The following is a 24,148-nucleotide window of genomic DNA, read 5'->3' on the forward strand; positions in this document are numbered from 1 at the left end:
GTCCATTGATTATTACTCTGTCTTCTCCCACTCAACCATCCCTTTATCCATACCAGCAATTCCATACCAGCAATTTGCCTCCAATACCACACTCCAATTTGTGCAGCAGTCTTCCATGTGCAACAGTATCAAAAGCCTTTCTAAGATCCAAGTATATGATATCAAAATTATTCCCTGCATCCAGTTCCTTTGTGACCTCATCATAGTATCCAATCAAATTGGTCAGATAAGATTTCCCCTTAACAAACACATGCTGTGTCTGAGCTATAAATGTAGTCTTATCTAGATGATCCTGCAGTTCTTCTTTAACCAGTGCCTGCATTAATTTCCCTGAAACAGAAGTTAAACTAACAGGCCTGTAATTACTTGTTTTGCCCTTTGATCTTCCTTTGTGAATTGGGGTCATATTTGCACATTTCCTGCCCATAGGTACCTCCTCTGAGTCCAAGGTAGCTCTCATAATTATGGCTAAGGATTTGCTTACTTCCTTTGCTGCTTCCTTTAGTATAACTGAATAGATCCCATCCGCCCCCAGGTGATATTCTTATATTTATCTTCAACAATTTCTCCTCCACTTTACTCTCAGTTATTACAAAATCATCTAGCTCACTGCCAGAGTTTAATACACCTCTGGCATCCCTCCCTGAATAACTCCTCATGTGTGAATGTAGATACAAAATATGCCAACCAGGCTAGCCGGGTGGGTAAAGGTGCCTGCCTGGCAACCCAAAGGTCGCAGGTTCGAATCCCGCCTCGGGCTTGGATCAAAGTACTGCAAAAACCTTGGGAGGTGCATTACGGCCACAGAAGCTGATGCGCCAACAACTACCAAAAAAAAAAAAAAAAAGATACAAAATGCTCATTTAGTTTGTTAGCTACATGAGCAGAATCATTAATAGTCGTACCATCTATGTTAAGTGGACCAATCTGATTCATCCCCTTCCTTCTAGAGTTTACATAAGTAAAGAACTCTTTGCTGTTTTTCTTTGCATCCTTTGCCAAAGATTTCTCGTAATCTGCCTTCACCTGCCTAACCTCCTTTGTAACTTGGTTACAGACCAGCTTATATCTATCATAGGCTTCCGTGTCGCCTGTTAATTTATATGTATCGCATGCAATTTTCTTCTCTGCCACATGTCTAATTAGTTCATCTGACATCCATTTAGGCCGAAACCTTGAACAATATTTCTTAGTTGATATGAAAAGCCTAGTAGCTTCCAAGATTAATTCTTTGAATGCTTTCCATTTTGAATTTGCTGTGGTAACATCATCAGTTAGTCGCACCATATAGAATTTAATTTCCTAAGTTTGCTGTTGAGGAAGGTCCTCAAAGACCTTAATAGAATCATGACTCAGACCAGAGCAGCAAAGCAAAAGGCTCAAGCTAATGGAAGTGCTGTGGCTCAGAGCAGAACTGAGGGGGGCAGTTGTCCTCTGACTCACAGCCTTATAAAATGCACTGTTTGCTTGATGTTTGCAGAGCAATCGGGTACGGGACATGATACTGCCAAGGGGGATGTCTTTGTGTGTGCGCGATGCAAGGAGTGTATTGATATCAGGCAACAACTCGGCGTTCTTTTGGGCCTATATGAGAGCTTGAAGGACAGGGTGGATGCCCTCGAAGAAACTAAATTGAGGGGCCCATCAAGCTCTCAGCTGCCCACATCAACGCCAGAGCTTGCACTTGGGCATCGCGTGACACAGAGACAACCCCCAAGGCAGAATGCGCTGGTCCCGAAGGAACTAGTAGTTGTTGGTGACTCTATTGTCAGGGAAACGGGGAACATGCTTTGTAAAAAAGATAGGAGGAACAGGACCAGGGTATGTCTGCCAGGGGCAAAGGTTGATGACGTTGTAGAGCGAATATCATCTTTTAAGGGCACAAAAGGTGATATAGTTGTACACGTTGGCACTAATAATATTAAGAGTAGGAGACCGGCAGAATTACTTAACAAGTACAGGTCACTGTTGAACAAAAGCCGAGAATTAGGGTTGAATTTGAAAGTGTCTGCAATTCTGCCCAGACACGATAGGAGGGAGTATATGATGAGAGCCTTGTCGATCAATTCGGCCCTGGAAAGATTGTGCAAGGCTCAAGGGGTAGAATTTTTTTCAGCCTGGACTGTACTTGTTAACAGGAGAGATTGCTTCTACAGGGATGGGATACACTTAAATAGAAAGGGTGCAAGAATATTTGCTGATGCTATCGAGGCAGTGTTAGGTGGGTCGGAAAACTGCTAGCTTGGGGGGAGACAAAGACCAATAGATTGACAGTAGCCACTGGCAGAGTTGAAAGAGATTCTTGCACTGCTTCTATTAGAATGAGCAGAAGCCTGAAAAACAAGATGCATGGTATTTCAGAGACTGCTGGGAGCCATTGTGGTACAAGTAAACACATGGGTTGTGTTAGGGTAGCTAAGAATAGAAACAGGTGCAGGTATACTTGCGTGTACACCAATGCTAGGAGTTTAGTAAATAAATTTGATGAATTTGAGGTATTGCTCAAAACATCGAAGGCAGATATTGTTGGGATATCAGAGACGTGGTGTCACACAGATATAAGGGATGCGGAACTGCAATTTGGGGAGTACAACGTCTACAGAAAGGATAGACAGGATAGGAAGGGGGGAGGTGTTATGCTATTAGTTAAGAAACACATAAAAACCAAGGAAGTGAAGCCAGTCGACATCGCTGGACAGTGCAGTGTGGAGTCAGTTTGGTGTGACATAAACATTGGGAGATCAAAATTGAGAGTAGGAGTGTGCTATAGGCCTAATGACTCTGATGAGTATAATAAGGAACTGTACAGGGAAATAGAATGGGCCAGTAAATCAGAGTGTCTTATAATGGGAGATTTTAATTTCCCAGATATTGACTGGAATTTGGGGGCTGGATACTCACACACTAGCAGGGCTTTTGTGGATTTATTGGATGATTGTTTTCTACATCAGCATGTTCGGGAGGCAACTAGAGGGAGCAATACTCTTGATTTGATTATCAGCAGTGATTCTTCATGCATTAAGAATCTGCAGATAAATGAACCACTAGGTGGCAGTGATCACAGTGTGCTGAAGTGGGATTTACTCAAAGAGGTAACTACCATTAGGGGTAAAGGGAAGGGTTATTGCTTCCGTAAAGGCGACTACGATGGACTGAGACAGTATTTAAATTCTATACAGTGGGACCAACTGATGATGTTACCAACAGCAAATTCAAAATGGGAAGCATTCAAAGAACTTATCTTGGAAGCTACTAGGCTTTACATACCAACTAAGAAATATTGTTCAAGGTTTAGGCCAAAATGGATGTCAGATGAACTAATGAGGCATATGGCAGAGAAGAAAAATGCATGGGATACTTACAAATTAACACATGACACAGAAGCCTATGATAGATACAAGTTGATATGCAACCAAGTTACAAAGGAGGTTAGGCAGGCGAAGGCAGATTACGAGAAATCCTTGGCAAGGGATGCAAAGAAAAACAGCAAAGAGTTCTTTACTTATGTAAACTCTAGAAGGAGAGGGATGAATCAGATTGGTCCTCTTGATATTGATGGGTCAAGTGTTGATGATGCTGCTCAGGTAGCTAACAAACTAAATGAATATTTTGCATCGACATTCACACATGAGGAGTTATTCAGCGAGCGGAATGCCAGAGGTGTATTCAACTCTAGCAGTAAGTTACAGAATCTTGAAATAACTGGGAGTAAAGTGGAGGAGAAACTGTTGAAGATAAACACAAGAAAGGCACCCGGGGTGGATGGGATCTATCCAGTTATATTAAAGGAGGCAGCAAAGGAAGTAAGCAAACCCTTAGCCATAATTATGAGAGCTTCCTTGGACTCAGGGGAGGTACCCATAGACTGGAAATGTGCAAATGTGACCCCAATTCACAAAGGAGGATCAAAGGCTGACACAAGTAATTATAGACCTGTGAGCTTAACTTCTGTTCCAGGAAAATTAATGGAGGCACTGGTTAAAGAAGCACTGCAGGATCATTTAGACAAGACTTCAGTTATAGCTCAGACACAGCATGGTTTTGTTAAGGGGAAGTCTTGCCTGACCAACTTGATTGGATACTATGATGCAGTCACAAAAGAACTGGATGCAGGGAATAACTTTGATATTATATACTTGGATCTTAGAAAGGCTTTTGATACTGTTGCACATGGAAGACTGCTACACAAATTGGAGCAGTGTGACATTGGAGGCAAATTACTGCTATGGATAAAGGGGTGGTTGAGGGGGAGAAGACAGAGAGTGGTAATCAATGGACACTGCTCATCGTGGACTGATGTTATTAGTGGAGTCCCTCAGGGCTCAGTGTTGGGTCCATTATTGTTTTCTGTATTTATAAATGATATTGATGATGGTATATCGGGATTAATGTCCAAGTTTGCAGACGATACAAAGGTTGGCAGGGTTGTCAAGGACACTACTGACACTATGCTGCTGCAACAGGATCTGGAAAGGTTGAGCAGATGGGCTGAGAGGTGGCAAATGAAGTTTAACATTGACAAATGTAAAGTACTACACATGGGAAACAGCAACCCCAGAGCAACGTATCAACTCTGTGGTACAACACTGACAGTGGTAGAGAATGAAAGGGACTTGGGGGTGGTTGTGCAGGCAGATATGAAGTTCTCTGAGCAGTGCAGACGGGCTGCAAGAGTAGCTCATGGAGTATTGTCAATGATATGCAGGAATTTTTCCAGCAGGGATAAGGAGGTGATTATTCCATTGTATAAGGCGATGGTCAGGCCACACCTAGAGTACTGTATACAGGTCTGGAGGCCTCATTTCAAGAAGGATGTAGAGCTGCTGGAACGAGTACAGAGAAGGGCAACAAGATTAGTGAATGGAACAAAGGGGTGCTCTTACGAAGAACGGCTTAAGTTTTGCAAATTACAGTGTCTGGAGACTAGGCACCAGCGAGGTGATCTGATAGAGGTGTATAAAGCCTTGAATGGTTTAAGCATGCTCAATGCTGATGGGATTCTTCCTCTAGCTCAGAATAATCACCTGAGAGGGCATAAATTCAAATTGAGGAAAGACAGATGTAGGATAGACGTGCGGAAATTTGCCTTTAGCCAGCGGGTGGTTGGTTGGTGGAACAGACTTCCATCCCTTGTGGTGGAGGTTGATAGCCTAAATAAGTTTAAGGCTCAGCTGGACAGGTATTTTGAACGAACGGAGGGGTGAAGTGGAAGTGGTTTTTTTTTTTTTTTTTTTGGCTGATGCTGCATAAGCTTGCTTTCTTGCATCAAATGCCTCTGCTAATGCTAATGCTAAGACTGAAAAAACTTTATTTTTATTCTGGAGATGCATGCTCTAACAAAAGTTGCTCCATATTTTGAAAAGCTGGAAATCTTTACAGTTAGATCAAAAGAAGATCAGAAAGTAAAGCAGACTGTGTATAGCCTTTTATCTACTATAAGGTAATTCTCTCTTTTTATCTACTATAAGGTAATTCTGTCCTTTCAGTGTAAATAGCACTTGTATTGTGCAGTTATGGGTGGAAAATGAATTAGTTATGAAAAACACATTGAAGCTACCACTTTGTTAAAAGTTTGGACAAGCAAAGTTAAAGTGGCTCATTGTGGATGTATAGAAGCATTTAATTCAAATAATTGTTATTAATTTAATACAGGTAATAAATCAGGCTTCTCTAATGGGGAAGTGTTACTCATTCAAAATATAAGAGGAAAGAAATTTGTGAAGATTTTCACAATACGATGTTATAATAATGATATCCACTATAAAAACTTTGGTTTCTCTTAAAATTCAAAATATATAGTAATGATGCACATTCACTAAACAGTGCCATAGTTTTGAGGCTTTCTGTTGTAAAATTTCATTTGTTAGAAATTCTAATAATATTAAATTTTAACTCCACTTTTCTATATACAATATATCATATATTCCTTTTAAATTTAGTGTTAAATGATTTACATATAAAATATATGGTATTTCCCAACTGTTATCATTTATTTTTTATCGTATTTCATTTTAGCAAAGAATAAAGATGGTACTGATCATTGGGGACCCAATATCACTGAATTTCAGCAAAAATTTGATCCTAAATTTGCTGGTGAGGAAGGTCCTCAAAGACTGAAAAATTTATATTTTATTTATCTTCTGGAGATGCGTGCTCTAGCAAAAGTTGCTCCATATTTTGAAAAGCTGGAATTCTTTACAGGTAGATCAAAAGAAGATCAGAAAGTAAAGCAGACTGTGTATAGCCTTTTATCTACTATAAGGTAATTCTCTATTTTCTGTATATGTAAAATTAATATTGAGTTCATTGAAATATAGTTAATGCCTTAAGTAATAATGATTTAATATCAACATAGTTAACTAGTGAATTGCCAAATAAAGAAAGTATATAGAAATGTCAAAGTAAATATCTATTACTTTAAATTTCTTAACAATCCTGACCTTGCTCAGTTTTATGTGGCTAAAAAGAAAATTTACTCGATATAACTTTTTAGACTTTTTCTGGATGAGGCTAGTAAAAATCCTCTTTAAGCATTTAGTAAAAAATTACAATAATATCATTACAGATATCTAGGGAAAATACTGACTTTAACAAAAAAAAAACAAAAAAAAAAAAAAAAACAAGGTCTCTTCGCTTAAAAACAAATGCAAATAATACTTTTACACTTATTTAGTATTAGCAATGGCCACATGGTGCAAGTAAGGCTATGGCTTATGCTGTCCCAATCAAGAAAAAAAAAAATAATAATAAGAAGAAGAAAATTAAAAAAAAATAATAATTAATAAGAGAAAAGGAAATAGATAACCTATGTGGTTCCCCTCCTCCCAAAGGCAATTATCCAGCTGACCTTGGATCAAAGTACTGCAAAAACCTTGGGAGGTGCATTACAGCCACAGAAGCATCAGCTTCTGTGGCCATAATTTTTTAAGTTTTCCCCAAACTGTTAGCCTCTACCACCCATGTAGGTAACTTATTCCAGTAACTCATAACTCACAGGCTAAAATAAAACTTCCTGCAATCCAGTTTAAACATTTTCCCCTATAACTTGAAATTATGATCCCTAGTTCTGGAATTGTTTATAACTGTGAAAATATCATCCTCATTCATTTTACTTATGCCTCTCAGAGCCTTAAACACTTCACTCAAGTCTCCTCCGAGGTGCCTAGTTTCCAAGCTCTGCAACCCACATATTCAAAATCTTTCCTTATATGGATGCCCTTTGCCGATCTCACCAGGTGAGTTACCCAACTTTGGACTTTCAAGGAGCATAATGTCTTTCTTTTGGTGTGATCTCCATACTCCAAGTTTGGATTAACAGCACTCGAAGTGTGGTCTAACAATAGTCTTATAAGGATGTCATAATCCTATTGGATTATGACATCCTTATTTCTGCTAGCAGTTGTTCGATAAATCATCGATTGGACACCGTTGGCATTCCTTGAAACCTGTCTACAATGCTCTGAGAACTTTGTGTCTGACCGTATCGTAACACCAAAGTTTGTTGCTCCAGCCAAGTATTTAGTGGGGTTTTTTTGCACCACATAACTAATAGTAAACAAACTATTTTTTTTTTTTTTTTTTACAAAATAATAACAGCAGATCATGACTCTGATAACAAATAGGACCACATTTTACTTCCCCATTTCCAAAAAAAAATTAGACGAAGTTAAAAATTTTGAACACTTATAATTGAGCCAACCCCCCCCCCTCCTACATACACACATTATTGAAATAATTAGTGTTTTACTATATTATTATTAGCCCTATGGTGCAAGGAAGCCTGAGGCTTATACTGCACCAGCCAAAAAAAAAAATTTCCCAAGTTACCCTGAGAGAGAGAGAGAGAGAGAGAGAGAGAGAGAGGAATCGCCAAGAAAGAGAAGAATGATGATATCCAGCTGAGGACCCTGGGTTTTCCAAGCCCATACTCACCAGATGTGAGCCCCTGGGGTCAATATGACAAAGTTAATACAGTGGATTCCGGTTATTTGGGCCACCGGGTTAATCGGGGCAGCCATTTATTTGGGGCAAATCTTCAAAAACAGAAACCAATCGAGAAAATAGCCAGGGTTTACTTTGCTTAATCGGGACAGGAGACTGCAGCACTGGAGATTACCCTACGATTGTCTCCGATGGTACCACGTGATTCGGTCGAAATTCTGGAGGTCACAACCATAAAACAATAAAAACAATTAGCAGTCACACCTGTTTATTGGGCTTTTCTGTTGGTGAAATCTATCATAAACGGACAGTAAACTCGATCTTACTGAATTTACGATAATACTGACAGCTGGAATTCTGTGGGTTATTATGGTGAAATGTGTTTACACTTCCATGAAATCTTCAATCATATAAAAAAATTAATTTTCAGATCTTCTCTTCATTCCTATTTTTAAAACTTTGTAACTCGTTACTCCGTTCTCACTTGCGCTTATTGTGTTACTTGTAATTTGTGTGTGCCGTGTTCTTTGTTATTGATTGCTTATCTTTTTACTGTTTTAAATTTTAACCCCCACCCACAAATGTCAGTGAACAGAAATGTCAACTAGTTTGTATGTACATATTACAGTACGTATTAATTATTCTGATTATCACGTATATTCTTCCGATTTTCATGTATCATTTAATTTTTTAATTGGTAAGGTAATAAAGGGTAAATTTGTGCTTAATATATCTTTGCTTTTATAGCCTGTGGATAATATTCCTCCCATTTTAGTTAATTAGAATCACTGTTTAATAGAATTAAAATTCAATTCACAAACGTGATCACAATGATGCTTACTGCACATAGTATAGTGAACGGTACTTTACTATGTTGAATTTGTCGTAATGTGATTTGATTGTACAGTGAACCAATTGTAAAGGGGGGTACATTGTATTTTTAACTATTTACGTGAAACTTCAGATAACTGGGGCAGCTGCTTAATTGGGCCAAAATGCACTAGTCCTGATGTGTCCCGAATAACCGGAATGGACTGTATATTGTAGTTGACTTTTCTTAACTAGCTCAGCCTTATGGAGAAGGCTCAGTTGGTTGACAAATTTGTTTAAATCCATGAAAAGGAATTGAGGCCCAACTACACCTAAGACCAGCCTCACATTGGTCTCTTAGATTCCATCTCAGTATTGTTGAACAGTACCTCACAGACATGGTCGTATGTGCAGTCATTAATAATTATGTGTAACGTGTTTCTTTGGTTTTACACACACATTTTTCTGAAATAGTGGAAAACAACTTTTGCCCACATATATAGTTTAATTCAAAATTTTTCTGAAAGTGCAGTGTTTGGGACCTTCTTGGAAATTATTCATGCCTGCCTTGAACAGTTAAATTAAATGTTAGAAAAGAAATTGAATAAAAAAATTGCTACGTTAACTGTTATAAAGTTTCTAACAGTTATTTTACTAACAAGTATAGTTTGCATTTGTTATATTTGTTGGTAATTTGTACTTTAGCATTAGTAGAGGCATATGATGCAACAAAGCAAGTTTATACAACATCAGCCAAAAAAAAAAACCTTTCCCATCCATTCACTCTAAATGTTTGCCTAGTTCTGCCTTGATTTTATTTAATTTATTTAAGCTGTTCAATTCTACAACAACAGATGAAAGTTTGTTCCAGAAATCAACCAACTGCTGGCTAAAAGCAAATTTCCACACATCTCTTCTACAACTGTCTTTCCCCAATTTGAATTTATGTCCCCTCAGGCAATTAATCTGGGCAAGAGGAAAGATCCCATCAGCATTGGGCTTGCTCAAACTATTCAAGGCCTTATACACTTCAATCAGATCACCTCGCAGGTGCCTAGTCTCCAGACACTAATTTGCAAAACTTAAGCCTTTCTTCGTAAGAACAACCCTTTGTTCCATTCACTAATCTTGTTGCCCTTCTCTGTATTCATTCCAGCACCTCTACATCCTTCCTAAAATGAGACCTCCAGACCTGTATACAGTACTCAAGGTGTGGCCTGACCATTGCCTTATACAACGGGATAATCAACTCCTTAATCCCTGTTAGAAAAATTCTTGTGTATCATCGACAAGACACCATGAGCTACTCTTGCAGACCGTCTGCACTGCTCAGAAAATTTCATATCTGACTGCACAATTACCCTCAGGTCCTTTTCATTCTCTCCCACCCTGAGTATAGTACCACACAGTTGTGGTACTACACTCAGGGTGGGTACCACATAGTTGATATGTTACTCCGGGGTTACTGCTGCCAATATGCAGTACTTTATATTTGTCAATGTTAAAACTTCAGTTGCCACCTCTCACCCCATCTGCTCAACTTTTCTAGATCCTGTTGCAGTAGAATACTGTCATTAGTGTCATTAACAACCCTGCCAACCTTCGTATCATCTGCAAACTTAGACATTAAGCCTGATATACCTTCATCAATATCATTAATAAATACAGAAAACAACAATGGACCCAACACTGAACCCTGCGGGACTCTGCTAATAACATTAGTCCATGAAGAGCAATGTCCATTGATTACCACTTTAATTCCCAATATACATTTAATTTTTAATAGAGAAACCAAGAATTAGATTACTCTTGAAGGGTAATGTAGTTGGAGAAAGCAAAGAAGTTTATGTCAATGGAGGTCTGTATGACCCTAGAATGTCTGCCTCTGGGTTAAACATGAGGTTACATTAGGGTTTTCTTTTTAATTATTTCTTATCTAAGCTATCATTTCTCAAACCAAAGTCCATGAGTTATGTCTAAAATTTATTATAAATATTTTAAAATGGTAAAATTTGCAGCATAAAATTTCTTGAACTTGCTTATGGTCTTGAGGCAAGATATATGTGCAGGCATATATGACGTTTTCTGAGCAGTACAGACAGTCTGCAAGAGTAGCTCATGGTGTCTTGTCAATGATATACAGGAATTTTTCTAGCAGGGATAAGGAGGTGATTATCCCCTTGTATAAGGTAATGGTCCTTGAGTACTGTATACAGGTCTGGAGGCCTCATTTTAAGAAGGATGTAGAGCTGTTGTAACGAGTACAGAGAAGGGCAACAAGATTAGTGAATGAATGAATGAAAGGGTTGCTCTTACGAAGAAAGGCTTAAATTTTGCAAATGACAGTGTCTGGAGACTAGGCACCTGCAAGGTGATCTGATTGAGGTGTATAAAGCCTTGAATGTTTGAGCATGCTGAGTGCTGATGGGATTCTTAATCTTGCTCAGAATAATCACCTGAGAGGACATAAATTGAAATTTATGTCCTCTTGTAGGACATAAAAACCTAAAAGATAGTTGTAGAATAGATGTGCGGAAGTATGCTTTTGACAGTGGGTGGGGTGGTTGATTGCTGGAAGAAACTTCCATCTGTCGTTGTAGAAGCTTAAACAGATTCAAGGCAAAACTAGACAAGCATTTGGAGCAAGTGGATGGGGGAAATGAGAAGGGTCTTTTTTTTTGGCTGATGCTATATAAGCTTGCTTTCTTGCATCATATGCCCTGCTAATGCTAATATTGTATGCATATTGTGTGATTGAATCCAAATGTGCTATTGTCAATTAGCTGATGTTCTGTTGGCTGCTATAAAAACAGTTACAGTGAAATTTCATGGATAAATATATAGAGTATAAATGGAAAATAAATTAAACTAATTATGGAACAGTGTTTTTAACCATCTCTATATCTAACAACTTTATATTTGTCAATATGGGCATATAATTAAATCAGAAATATATATAGTTTAAATATCTTTTTTTAATTTTATTTAGGCCTTTTTTACAGAGTGAATTGTATATTTATATAAAATGTTATAGAAATATCTACCCATCTATCTATTGATGCACATTGTAAAATTTTATTTGTTGCAAATTCATCCCTTATATGCTGGATGAAAAAAGTCTGTGCTGTACTGATATTTAATTATATATATTTCCAACATTGATTCTAGAGGCATTGTGTGATGATCAGTTAATATTAGTTAAAATAACAAACCAAATAAATGATTTAATTACAAAAAGGAAAAACTTTCTATATATCGCAATATGAAAATAATACTAAGAGTCAACACAAGAGAGTTAAAGACATATTTATAAAGTGAAATAATATGCATTTTATCAGCAGTTATAAATTTTGTGAAGGTATTTGTAAAGAACAAATTTAAATGGTAGATTAATTAATTTAAAAATTTGTTATAGATATTTTTTTTCTACTTCTGTTTTTATATATTAATTGTTTTACTTTACTTGGATTTAGATCATTTCCAAATCACTTTAACGAGAGTGTTATGTTTACAGGCAGTGATGTTGAAGCACAGAAGCTTAAGGTAAGTACAACATTTTGGCAATTATTTGCATATAAGTGGTTTTTGCATTTAACAGACATGTTTTAGTTCAAAAAAGTTATGATTTTCCTTATTTTACATCCAGTTATGTCATTATAGTATTAATGTTCTTTCACTATAAAAGAAAACAAAGGTAATGGTTTTTTGTAACCATGTTTTGTCAAAATAATTTTATATAGCATACATAACTATTTTGAACTATTACAGGTAATTATAATATTAACTATATTATAATTAATAATTTTTTACTGAAAGATTTCAGCATACTGCATTTTTCATGTAAGTTTTGAATTTCAAGTTATGTTTCAGAGAGTTCTACAGCATTTTTTCACCGATTGGTTATGACATCATGGCTAGTATTTACAAACCTTATACACTGTGCATGATGTAGATGTGGAAGAGTATTATACAGGGTAATTCAAAAAACATGTAATGTAAAAACATATGTTCAGTTTTATTTCAGTTATTATTATAAACATAATTATAATTGAAGTGGTGAAACCCATGTTTAGTCTCTAGAGCAAAGTTTCCGGCACCCCCCCCTCCCCCCATACTTCTCCTTCAACCCATGCACGGTACTATAGGTTTTGATACCTTTCGTGTTTGGGGTTTTCATAAAAAAAAAAAAAAAAAAAAAAAAAAAGAGACAATAAATGTTGAAAGTGTTGTTCTTCCTGAATGCAAGCACAAAGTTTTTCAACATGTTTTATATTATTTGACATAATACTTAAATAGTTACCTTTGAAATTTTGATTCAGTGTGGGCTCTTAATTCTTCCAACACATGAGGATTCTTAGTTTACATCACTCCTTTTAACCAGCTCCAGTTATAAAAATCTAGGGATAATGCCCCCAAATCTTCGAAAATAAGATTATCGCCAAAAAAGTCAACACTGATATTGTTTCATTGGAAAAATGACAAACTTTGCTTGCAATAAACAAAACACTATTGATAACTAACTATAAGCCTAACAAAAACATCTCTCAGACATCTGAGGATGACCAAATTCTATCAATTTGTCAACAACAAATTAACATTTAAAATTTGGGCTGGGCTGGTATATGGTATTTGTAGCATATATAGTTTGATTTCAAACTGTATATGCTTATGAATACCACATATCAGTTGTGATTGCAAATTGTGGTAGATCTGTGATAAGAAGTACAGAATGTGACATAAATAGCTTCACCAGATACCAGGAATGTAGAGTTGTTTCTGACTGCTCCTTGACAACATGCAAATGTAGAAATGTATGTGCACAGCAATATTGGCCACCTTGACCACCTGCTGAACCTTGCCAACTTTTCCAGTGATTTCCAGAAATACTGTCTTTTATGATTTTATGGAATTTCTGTTGTGTTTATGATGTTTTTCAAATATTGGCCTACTAAATTTATCAATATGGGTTATAAAGCCATTGTTAGGAAGCTCTGCTCATCTTTCTGCTCTTTATAAGAGCAAAAACTAGAGGAATATCCAACTGGAAAATTACTAGTGAAAGCACTGCCATAAGCACTACATGGGATGTGTTAGGGTTAAAAAAACACAAAAAGACATTCACTGATGTTTTTTTATTAGTGTTAAAAAAAACATCAAAGTGTCAAATTTGATAAATTCAAAGTATTAAATCAACTAATGCCAATGTACACTTCCTTCCAAAAAAAGTATCCGGATACATGCCAGTTTCACATTGATGTCTCTGTCACTCATTTCAATAAAATATTGGTCCCATTTTCTACTATAACATCCCACCCTCCTAGGTAGGCTTCCCACCAAAAGAACAATAGACTTCAGCTAGTACTGGCATGGTCCTCCATTTCTCCTGCAGAAGAGCGACACCAATTGAGTTATTGATGTGGGATGCATTGTTCTAGGCCTTCACTTGAAATTCCATTTCATCCAGTAGATGTTCCATAGTATTCAAATTGGGACTCTGTATTGGCCATTCCAACTTTTGTATATGTATATCCACAAACTATTCTTGAAAGCATAATCTGTATGGTGTGTGTGGGGCATTATTCTGTTGAAACAAAAATGCATCTGTATCAAAGAACTGCCTTGTTGTAGGGAGCATCTCTGCAACATTACGGAGCATGGAATCTTCCAAAATGTTAAGGTAGGCATCAGTATTCTTGATACCCTGCAAATCCACCAATCTCCAGGCATCCTCCACATCCACCCATCTGATTGGAATATGATGTATCAAGATTTGTTGCTTCATGGAACCAATTTTCACTGCTCTGTGGACTAATTACAGTATTTATTGCACCATGAAAGACAAGACCACTGATTATGGTTGGTGCCACCACAGATCACCTGTGAAAGCTGAGGATGTGGAGCTCTGCATACATACACCATCCATAGTTGACTATGGATGGTGTATGTTGTCAGCAGTTGCACAAATCAATAACTTTGTTTTTATACAGACATCAATCCTGTTGGTGCCTTAAACATCTTGGTTAATATTTTACAGGGATGTCCAATGAAATTATCATACTACTCCTCTGGTCACATGAAGTGAGCTCCTGTATGTTTCTGGATCGTAGTGGTACATTGTTTTCATCTCATTATAACATCACAGATAGCTGACTATGGATGGTGTATGTTGTCAGCAATTGCACAAATCAATAACTTAGCAATATGACACCTGATATTAACACTTCTCTTGAAATCAGTCAGTTTTACATGCCATGATGTGAGAACAGCTAACCTGTGTGGCTCATGTGTCTTATTTATGTACCACTTTGACTCATTTGTTTTTCCAGCAAGGTCCAGTGGATTATGTTCAGATATTTTTTGGAGAGCAGTGTAACAGGAATATCAGAAATAATCATATTATTTTCATATATTTTATTTTGAATTTGAAAAATATGATAAGTACAGATATATTGTAAATGCAACGTGCAAAAAAAAAAAAAAAAAAAAAAAAGACAGATGGGAAAGAGGCATTATGCTTTTAATTGCAAAAACACATCAATTTGAGAAGAGATGTGAAGATATATGTCCTATAGTCAAGAACTACCAAGGTATTATCTAGTTAGTCTGGTGTGCTACAGAAGTGAATGTGATGAATCCAGTGACAATTTGTACAGAGAGATAGAATGGATAAACAGATATGAATGTGTTTTCATGATCAGTTTAATTTTACAAAGATAAAATGGGACTTGTGGGTAGGGCACTCTCTCTCTCAGCAAAATATTCCTGATAAATTAGATGACTGAAGCAGTCATCTGATATATCAACATATTAGATATACTATTACAGAGAACAGTATTCTTGATCTCATTCTTTGCCAAACGTCAGTTTTATCAAAGATTCAACTGATATCATTAAGGAAATAGTGATTGTGATAAATTTAATGTGCTTCTTATCTAAAGAGAACTGTTCGCAAGGGTAAGTAAAAGGGTATTCATTTTTGAAAGAGAAATAATGAAGGCCTTCAACATTATTTGAATTTTGTTTAATGTTTGGAAATATGTTTATACTATTCCATTTTGTTTAATGTTTGCCAATCTAATGGTACAAAAATCAGTACAAAAATGGGAACTGTTCTAAGAAGTTCTGAGTTGGGCAGCTCTCAGCTGCCCAACTCAACACCAGAGCTCACTCCTGTGCATCAGGCAACACAGCGGTAATATCCAGGGAGACGGGGAGATATTGTCAGTGACTCTATTGTCGGGGAGACGGAGAGATATTTTCGGCGACTCTATTGTCAGGGAGATGGGGAATATATTATGCAAAAAGGATAGTTGGAACAGGACCAGGTTATGTCTGCGGGGGAGTTCATGATGTTGTAGAGCAGATATCATCTTTTAAGGACACAAAAGGTGATATCGTTGTACATGTTTGCACTAATGACCTTAAGAGTAAGAGATCTGCAGATTTACTTAACAAATACAGGTTAATGTTGAAAAAAAAGTCACGATTTAGGGTTAACTTTGAAAGTGTCTGCAATTCTACCCAGACACGATAGGAGGGAGCATATGATGAGAGCCTCGTCAATCAATTTGGCCCTGGAGAGATTGTGCAAGGCTCATGGGGTAGAATTTTTTTCAATGTGGTCTGCGATTGCTAAGAGGAGAGACTGCTTATACAGGGATGGCACACACTTAAATAGAAAGGGTGCAAGAATATTTGCTGATGCTAATGAGGCAGTGTTAGGTGGGTGGGAAACTGCTAGCTTAGTGGGATTCACAGACTAAAAGATTAACAGTAGCTCCAGGCAGTGGCAGAAGTAATTCTTGCACTACTCCTATTGTAATGAGCAGTAGCCTAGAGCTCAAGTTGCTGAGGATTTCAAGAGCTGCTGGGAGTCATCATGGAACAAGTAAATATATGGGCTGTGTTAGGGTAACTAAGAGTAAGGTGCAAGTATACTTGCATGTACACCAATGCTAGAAGTATAGTTAAAAAATTTGATGAATTTGAAGTGCTGATCAAGACATCAAAGACAGATATTGTTGGAATATCATAAACATCGTGTCACACAGATATAAGAAGTGCAGAATTGGAATTTGGGGAGTACAATGTATACAGAAAGGATAGACAGGACAGGAAGGGAGAAGGGGTTATGCTGGTAATTAAGAAACGTAAAATCTAAGTAAGTTCATCCAGTTGACATGGGTGGACAGTGCAATTTTCAATCAGTTTGGTGTGACATAAACACTGGGAAAGGGAAAATGAGAGTAGGAGAGTGTTATAGGCCTAATGACTCTCATGATTACAGAGAACAATGGTGCAGAGAAATAGAGTGGACCAGTAAATCAGAATATCTTGCAGTGGGGGATTTTAACTTTCCAGATGTTGATTGGAACTTGTGTTTGGTCACTTGCACGCTAGCAAGACTTATCTTGCTAGTGGGATTTTTTGCGTGATTTATCTGGGATTTATTGGAGGATTGTTTTCTACAGCAACATGTTCGAGAGGGAAACCAGAGGAAGTAATACTCTTGATCTGATTATCAGCAGTAATTATTCATGCATTAAGAATTTGTAGATAAACGGACCACTAGGTGACAGTGATCACAATGTACTGATGTGGGATTTACTTAAAGATGTAACTACCACCAAGGGTAAAGGTTACTACAGTGATCTCAGACAGTTTTTAAATTCTACAGAATGGAACTGATGATGTTAAAAACAGCGAGTTCTAAATGGGAAGTCTTCAAGGAATTAATCTTGGAAGCAACTAGGCTTTTCATACCAACTAAGAAATACTGTTCAAGATTTAGACCTAGATGGAGGTCAGATAAACTAATGAGGCTCGTAGCAGAGAAGAAAAATGCGTGGGATGCATATAAATTATCAGCTGATACAGAAGCCTGTATTACAGATATAAGCTAGTCTGTAATCAAGTTACAAAGGAAGTTAGGCAAGTGAAAGCTAATTATGAGAAATCCTTGGCAAAGGATGCAAAGATAAACAACAAAGACTTCTTTATTTGTGTGAACTCTAGAAGGAAGGGGAGAATCAGATTGGTCCGCTTGATGTTTGTGGTTCGACTGTTGATGATCCTGCTCAGATAGCTGACAAACTGAATGAATATTTTGCATCTACATTCACACATGAGGAATTCTGTAAGGAAGGATGGACAGAAGTTTACTAAACTCTAAATTCAGGGGAGGTCCCCATGGACTGGAGATGTGCGCAAATGTATCCCCAATACACAAAGGGTGTTCAAAGGGTGACAAATAATTATAGACCTGTTAGTTTAACTTCATTTCCTCGGAAAACATAGGAATCGCTGGTTAAATAAGTGATGCAGGATCACCTAGACAAGACTGCAGTAATAGTTCAGACACAGCATGTGTTTGTTAAAGGGAAGCCTTGTCTGACCAATTTGATTGGATACTACAATGTGGTCACAAAGAAACTGGATGCAAAAAATAATTTTGATATCATAAACTTGGATTTCAGGAAAGCTTTTGATACTGTTGCACATGGAGGACTGCTGTACAAATTTCAGTGTTATGGCATTAAGGGCAGAGAGTGGTAATAAATGGATGCTGCTCTATGTGGACTAATGTTATTAGTGGAGTCTTCCAGGGTTCAGTGCTGGGCCCATTGTTGTTTTGTGTATTTAACGTGATATCGATGAAGGTATATCAAGATTAATGTCCAAGTTTGCAGATGATACCAAGGTTGGCAAGGTTGTTAATGACAGTAAGGACACTATGCTACTGCAACAGGATCTAGAAAAGTTAGGCAGATGGGCTGAGAAGTGGCAACCGAAGTTTAACATTGACAAATGCAAAGTACTGCACATGGGTAGTAGTAACCCAAGAGAAACATACCAACTGTGTGGTACTACTCAGGGAAGTGGAGAATGAAAAAGATCTGGAGGTAATTGTGTAGTCAGATATGAAGTTCTCTGAGCAGTGCAGATAGGCTGCCAGAGTAGGTCATGGAGTTTTATCACTGATATGTAGGAATTTTGCTAGCAGAGACAAGGAGGTGATTATCCCTTTGTATAAGGCAATGGTCAGGCCACACCTAGAGTACTGCATACAGGTCAGGAGACCTCATTTTAGGAAAAACGTAGAATTGCTAGAATGAGTACAGAGAAGGGCAACAAGATTGGTGAGAGGAATAAAGGGTACTCTTACCAAGAGAAGCTTAAGTTCTCCAAGTTGCAGCATCTGGAGACTAGGCACCTTAGTGGTTTCTGCCTATGGATTTCTGTTTGGATTATCTGTTAGACATCAAACCGATTATGATTGCTTCAAGAAATATACTACTGCAGACATTTTCTCTTTTCAGAAATGTTGAGTTAAAATCTTGTTTATAAAAATGGATAAGGCAATGGTCAGGCCACATCTTAAGTAACTGCATACAGGTCTGGACACCTCATCTCTGGAGGCCTAAGTTCTGCAAATTGCAGCACCTGGAGACTAGGCATATGTAAGATGATCTGATTCAGGTGTATAAGGCCTTGAATGGTTTGAGGAAGCTCAGTACTGATGGGATACTTCTGTTTGCTCAGATTAAGAACCTGAGGGATCATAGATTCAAATTGAGGAAAGATAGCTGTAGAATAGATGTGCAGAAGTTTTGCTTTTATCCAGCAGGCAGTTGATTGCTGGAACAGACTTTCATCTGTTATTATGGAAGTTGATAGCTTAAATAAATTTAAGGATGAACTAAACAGACATTTGGAGTGGCCGGATGGGTGAAATGGGAAGGTTTTTTTTTTTTTTTTTTGCTGATGCTGTTATAAGCTTGCTTCAGATTAGCATTAGCATTAGTAGAGGCACACGATGGAAGAAAGCAAGCTTATGCAGCATCAGCCAAAAAAGAAAAAAAAAAAAAAAAAAAAAAACCACTCCCATTTCACCCCTCCGTTCGTTCCAAATACCTGTCCAGCTCAGCCTTAAATTTATTTAGGCTATCAACTTCCACAACAAAAGATGGAAGTCTGTTCCATCAATCAACTACCCTCTGGCTAAAGGCAAACTTCCACACATCTATCCTACAACTGTCTTTCCTCAATTTGAATTTATGCCCTCTCGGGTGATTATTCTGAGCAAGAGGAAGAATCCCATCAGCATTGAGCATGCTCAAACCATTCAAGACTTTATACACTTCAATCAGATCACCTCGCAGGTGCCTAGTCTCCAGACACTGTAATCTGCAAAACTTAAGCCTTTCTTCGTAAGAGCAACCCTTTGTTCCATTCACTAATCTTGTTGCCCTTCTCTGTACTCATTCCAACAGCTCTACATCCTTCTTAAAATGAGGCTTCCAGACCCGTATACAGTACTCAAGGTGTGGCCCGACCATCGCCTTGTACAAGGGGATAATCACTCCTTATCCCTGCTATCATTGACAAGGCACCATGAGTGACTCTTGCAGACCATCTGCACTGCTCAGAAAACTTCATATCTGCCTGCACAATTACCCCCAGGTCCTTTTCATTCTCTACCACTGTCAGTGTAGTACCACAGAGTTGATAAGTTACTCTGGGGTTACTGCTTCCCATACGTATTACTTTACATTTGTCAGTGTTAAACTTCAGTTGCCACCTCTCATCCCATCTGCTCAACTTTTCTAGATTCTGTTGCAGTAGCATACTGTCATTAACAACCCTGCCAACCTTCGTATCATCTGCAAACTTAGACGTTATGCCTGATATACCATCATTAATAAATACAGAGAACAACAATGGATCCAACACTGAACCTTGGGGGACTCCACTAATAGCATTAGTCCACAAAGAGCGGTGTCCATTGATTATTACTCTGTCTTCTCCCACTCAACCATCCCTTTATCCATACCAGCAATTTGCCTCCAATGCCACACTGCTCCAATTTGTGCAGCCGTCTTCCACGTGCAACAGCATCAAAAGCCTCTCTAAGATCCAAATATATGACATCCATTTTGGCCTAAATCTTGAACAATATTTCTTATTTGGTATGAAAAGCCTAGAAGCTTCCAAGATTAATCCTTTGAATGCTTCCCATTTTGAATTTGCTGTTGGTGACATCATCAATTGGTCTCACTGTATAGAATTTAAATATTGTCTCAGACCTCCGTAGTCGCCTTTATGCTTATTATGCTGTTTTAAAAGTTTCTGAAAAGGGTAAGTGCAGATGTCCAAAGAGATGATTTTAGTTCAGCAGTTACATTTTTCTTTATGTCCTCAATATCCTGAAATCTCTTTCCTTCAAGGGTAGTTTTCACCTTGAGGAAGAGGAAGATGTCTGCTAGTGCTAGATTGGGAAATTAGAATGGATGGTTGATCTGTACAATGCCATGGTTTCTTCAGAAATCTTCACAAGTGCAGCATGGGTATTGTCATGCAACAAGAACTAGCTGCCTTTCTGTTGAAATTGCACCTCACCAAGGAAATGTGCTTGAATAGTCTTTGAAGCACCTGTACATAGAAAACAGCATTGATAAAGCATGATCAGCCTCATCTTTATCCTGGGCTTCTGACTGATCCTGACTCTTTGATGGTGATTTTGAAATCTACTACATGCTCTGACGCTATCTCTGGGTACTGAAATACCCAACACTCATCTCCATTGAAAGTACAGTTGAGGAAATTAGGATTGTCTTCTTTACTTCTACTCATTCATGAGGCTCTGTGGCACAAATTTTGCACAGACCTTTACCCTAAATCTTCATGGACAATTTGACAAATCACCTCATTATTCATATCCAACTCATTAGTCAGCATTCTGAGGATCAAACAATGATCTTTTGCCACAGTTTACCAAACTTTTGCAACTCTGTCCTAACTTGGAGAGGATGACAAACACCCACTTCTTGGGTCATCACGAACAACCTTGCATCTGTCTTTGAACCGCTTATACCATTCAAGCACACTGGTTGACTTAATGTTTCATCACCATAAACAATTCTTAATATTTCTCATGTTTTTATTGCAGATTTTTGCAGTTTAAAGCAATTCTTTATATTTGTTCCTTGCTACATCCATTGCAAAGTTGTGACACAGAACATTAATGCTCTAATGAAACAGGTTGTTACTTGCAACTAGTCAGCCTCTGTACAAGATTGTCCTGTTGTTACTTGCAACCAGACAATCTCTGTACCACCATCTGTTAGGATAAGTTTGAACCACAACATACCACTTCCATTTATTTTCAAACTTATCAAACATGAGTGCTACAGGGCATCTGGGAACTTTATTGCCACAGTATGCAATCTTGCTAGTAATATTTGTCTTATATGCATTTATGTCCACCAATGATTAAAATTGCCCAAAATAATGTATTTGTATATGCACATGCATATAATCTGATGTATATTTATGTAATTATCTGCTAATATATATCATTATACCCATTGTGACAGAATTGTTATATTTTACATTTTTATTTTCCTTTGTTTTAGATTAAGAATTCTGTGACATGAGTCTTAATATTTTTAATTCTTTTCATAATTTTGCATTTTTGTTCATAGGAAAAGTTAAAGCACCATTTTAGAAACATTTCCCGTATTATGGATTGCGTTGGATGTGAAAAATGCAGACTCTGGGGGAAACTGCAGGTAAATTTTAAATATTATTCATGGAAATTCAGGTATATTACGAGAAAACTTTTTGCCATTCATCTGTTTTAGGATAGTGGTTATGTCCCTGTTATCCATTTGGAAGATCTTAGGTTCAGATCATGTTTATGGCATCATACCTTTACAAGTAAACTTAGTTAGGTAATGGCATGCAGTTGTGTAAGATTTCATCCAGGGCCATTTTATCCTGCAGTTTACAGGTGGAAAACACAGATGCTTCGTGGCTTTAAGTTATTTTGGCATTTATTTAAAAAAAAAAAACCTTCTATATTCATGTTTTAATGGTATATGATCTTGCTATTGTTCCATTTTTTTAGTCTAATTTATTTTCCTGAAATCTTATTTCCAAATTTTTTATTAGTCCCTTTAATTCTTATCAGTTTTCAACTTTGTAGGTTAAAATAGATTTAAAAATTGTCATAAACATAACTATTTTTTATGTTCCACCCTTTCTGTTTGAATGAAATTCTATGACAAATACCAAGACTTTTTGTCCACTCGCATTTTGTAAAACAAAATGTGAGTGGAAAAACAAAACAGCTAATTTTCATTGAGGTATTACACCATTAAAATTAAGTAAAGATGTCAATCAGTATTGATAAATCGAGAAAATATAATATTGGAGAAAAGTAGTCAATATGGAAATAATTCATTGAAGAGGCCTCTGGAGTCAGAAACTCTATAATTCATCTGTAATGTTATTTAAAAAAAAAAAAAAAAAAAAAGGCCAACACTTGAAAACTAAGATTTACAGAAAACCTATGTGTCGTGGCCAATACACACTTTAAAACTGCTCAGGCCCACAAGAATAGTGTGGTTAAGGCCTTAATGGAAAGGGTGGAGTCCCACTGCTCCTCATCTGAAGAGAGAGCCGACGAGATTAAACGTGTTACAGCAGACCTAGTAACGTGCGGTTATTCCCAGAACATTATTGAGAGAGGTTTAAGAGGTAGGAGTAATAGTCGAAGAGATGCTTTTACATCTGTTGCCACCGCATACATTCCCTACTATCCGGGCATTTCGGAACCCATTTCCCGTATCTTACATTCGTGTAAGAAACGTTGTGTGCAGGTGCCGGATCGGAGGCTGCACACAGTAGTGTCCGCAACCAAAGATCCTATTGTGGGTAATGACACTAGTGGGGTTATATATGAAATTGAGTGCCCTGATTGTGGGGAGTGTTATGTGGGGGAAACGAAATGCAGGCTGCGGGATCGCCTGGGGGAACACGATAGAGCCCTCAAGACCACTAATTATGGAGGTTCAGCCGTGGCTGAACATGCCTGGGGAACCAGGCATGGCATTACAACTAAAGAAGCCGTGATCGTAGATAGAGCACATGGCTTTTGGAACCGGAAATGGCTGGAGAGTTTAAGAATATGTTCATCCGAACGCTACAGTCTTAATAGGGATAAGGGCTGTCGCATGCATCCACTCTTTGAAGCCCTCATCCTAAGGAGAGACGAACAATTTAGAGTGGCCCATCCAATTTCTGGTTCCAGTCTACGAGAAGTAGACTGTGCGCAGATGCCATAGTTGGTGTTACGGACCTGCTGAGACGTATGTGTTATATAAATTGTCGAATAACCTGTAACCATTATTGCTGATGGAGGTGTCCGCTGTTGCCGAAAGCTACTGTGTTAATGGTTTTTAGCACTTTTAACTTTATTTTATTGTATTTTATTCTCGTGATATGCTATTTATTTATTTTATTTTATTTTGATATTTTAACATACAGTCAGTACGCATATATTTTATTTTATTTTATTATAATAAAGGCATTTTATAAATACGAGTCAGTGTTT

The 24,148-nt window shown here is 37.4% G+C and overlaps 1 protein-coding gene across 2 annotated transcripts in view; it reads left to right on the forward strand.

Annotated features, from left to right (window-relative positions):
* Positions 1 to 24,148, forward strand: part of LOC150088528 (ERO1-like protein beta) — a 176,134-nt gene that overhangs the window by 107,189 nt on the left and 44,797 nt on the right. For both annotated transcript variants that reach the window (XM_090369548.1, XM_090369551.1), the window contains 3 exons: positions 6,016 to 6,262; positions 12,225 to 12,294; positions 22,236 to 22,322. In XM_090369548.1, the coding sequence (XP_090225674.1) occupies positions 6,016 to 6,262; positions 12,225 to 12,294; positions 22,236 to 22,322 (404 nt within the window). The remainder of the gene's footprint in view (positions 1 to 6,015; positions 6,263 to 12,224; positions 12,295 to 22,235; positions 22,323 to 24,148) is intronic.

The sequence above is a fragment of the Mastigoproctus giganteus genome, chromosome 3 (genome assembly GCF_048544385.1).
Source record: "Mastigoproctus giganteus isolate SK-2022 chromosome 3, ASM4854438v1, whole genome shotgun sequence".
Classification (NCBI taxonomy): Eukaryota; Metazoa; Arthropoda; class Arachnida; order Uropygi; family Thelyphonidae; genus Mastigoproctus; species Mastigoproctus giganteus.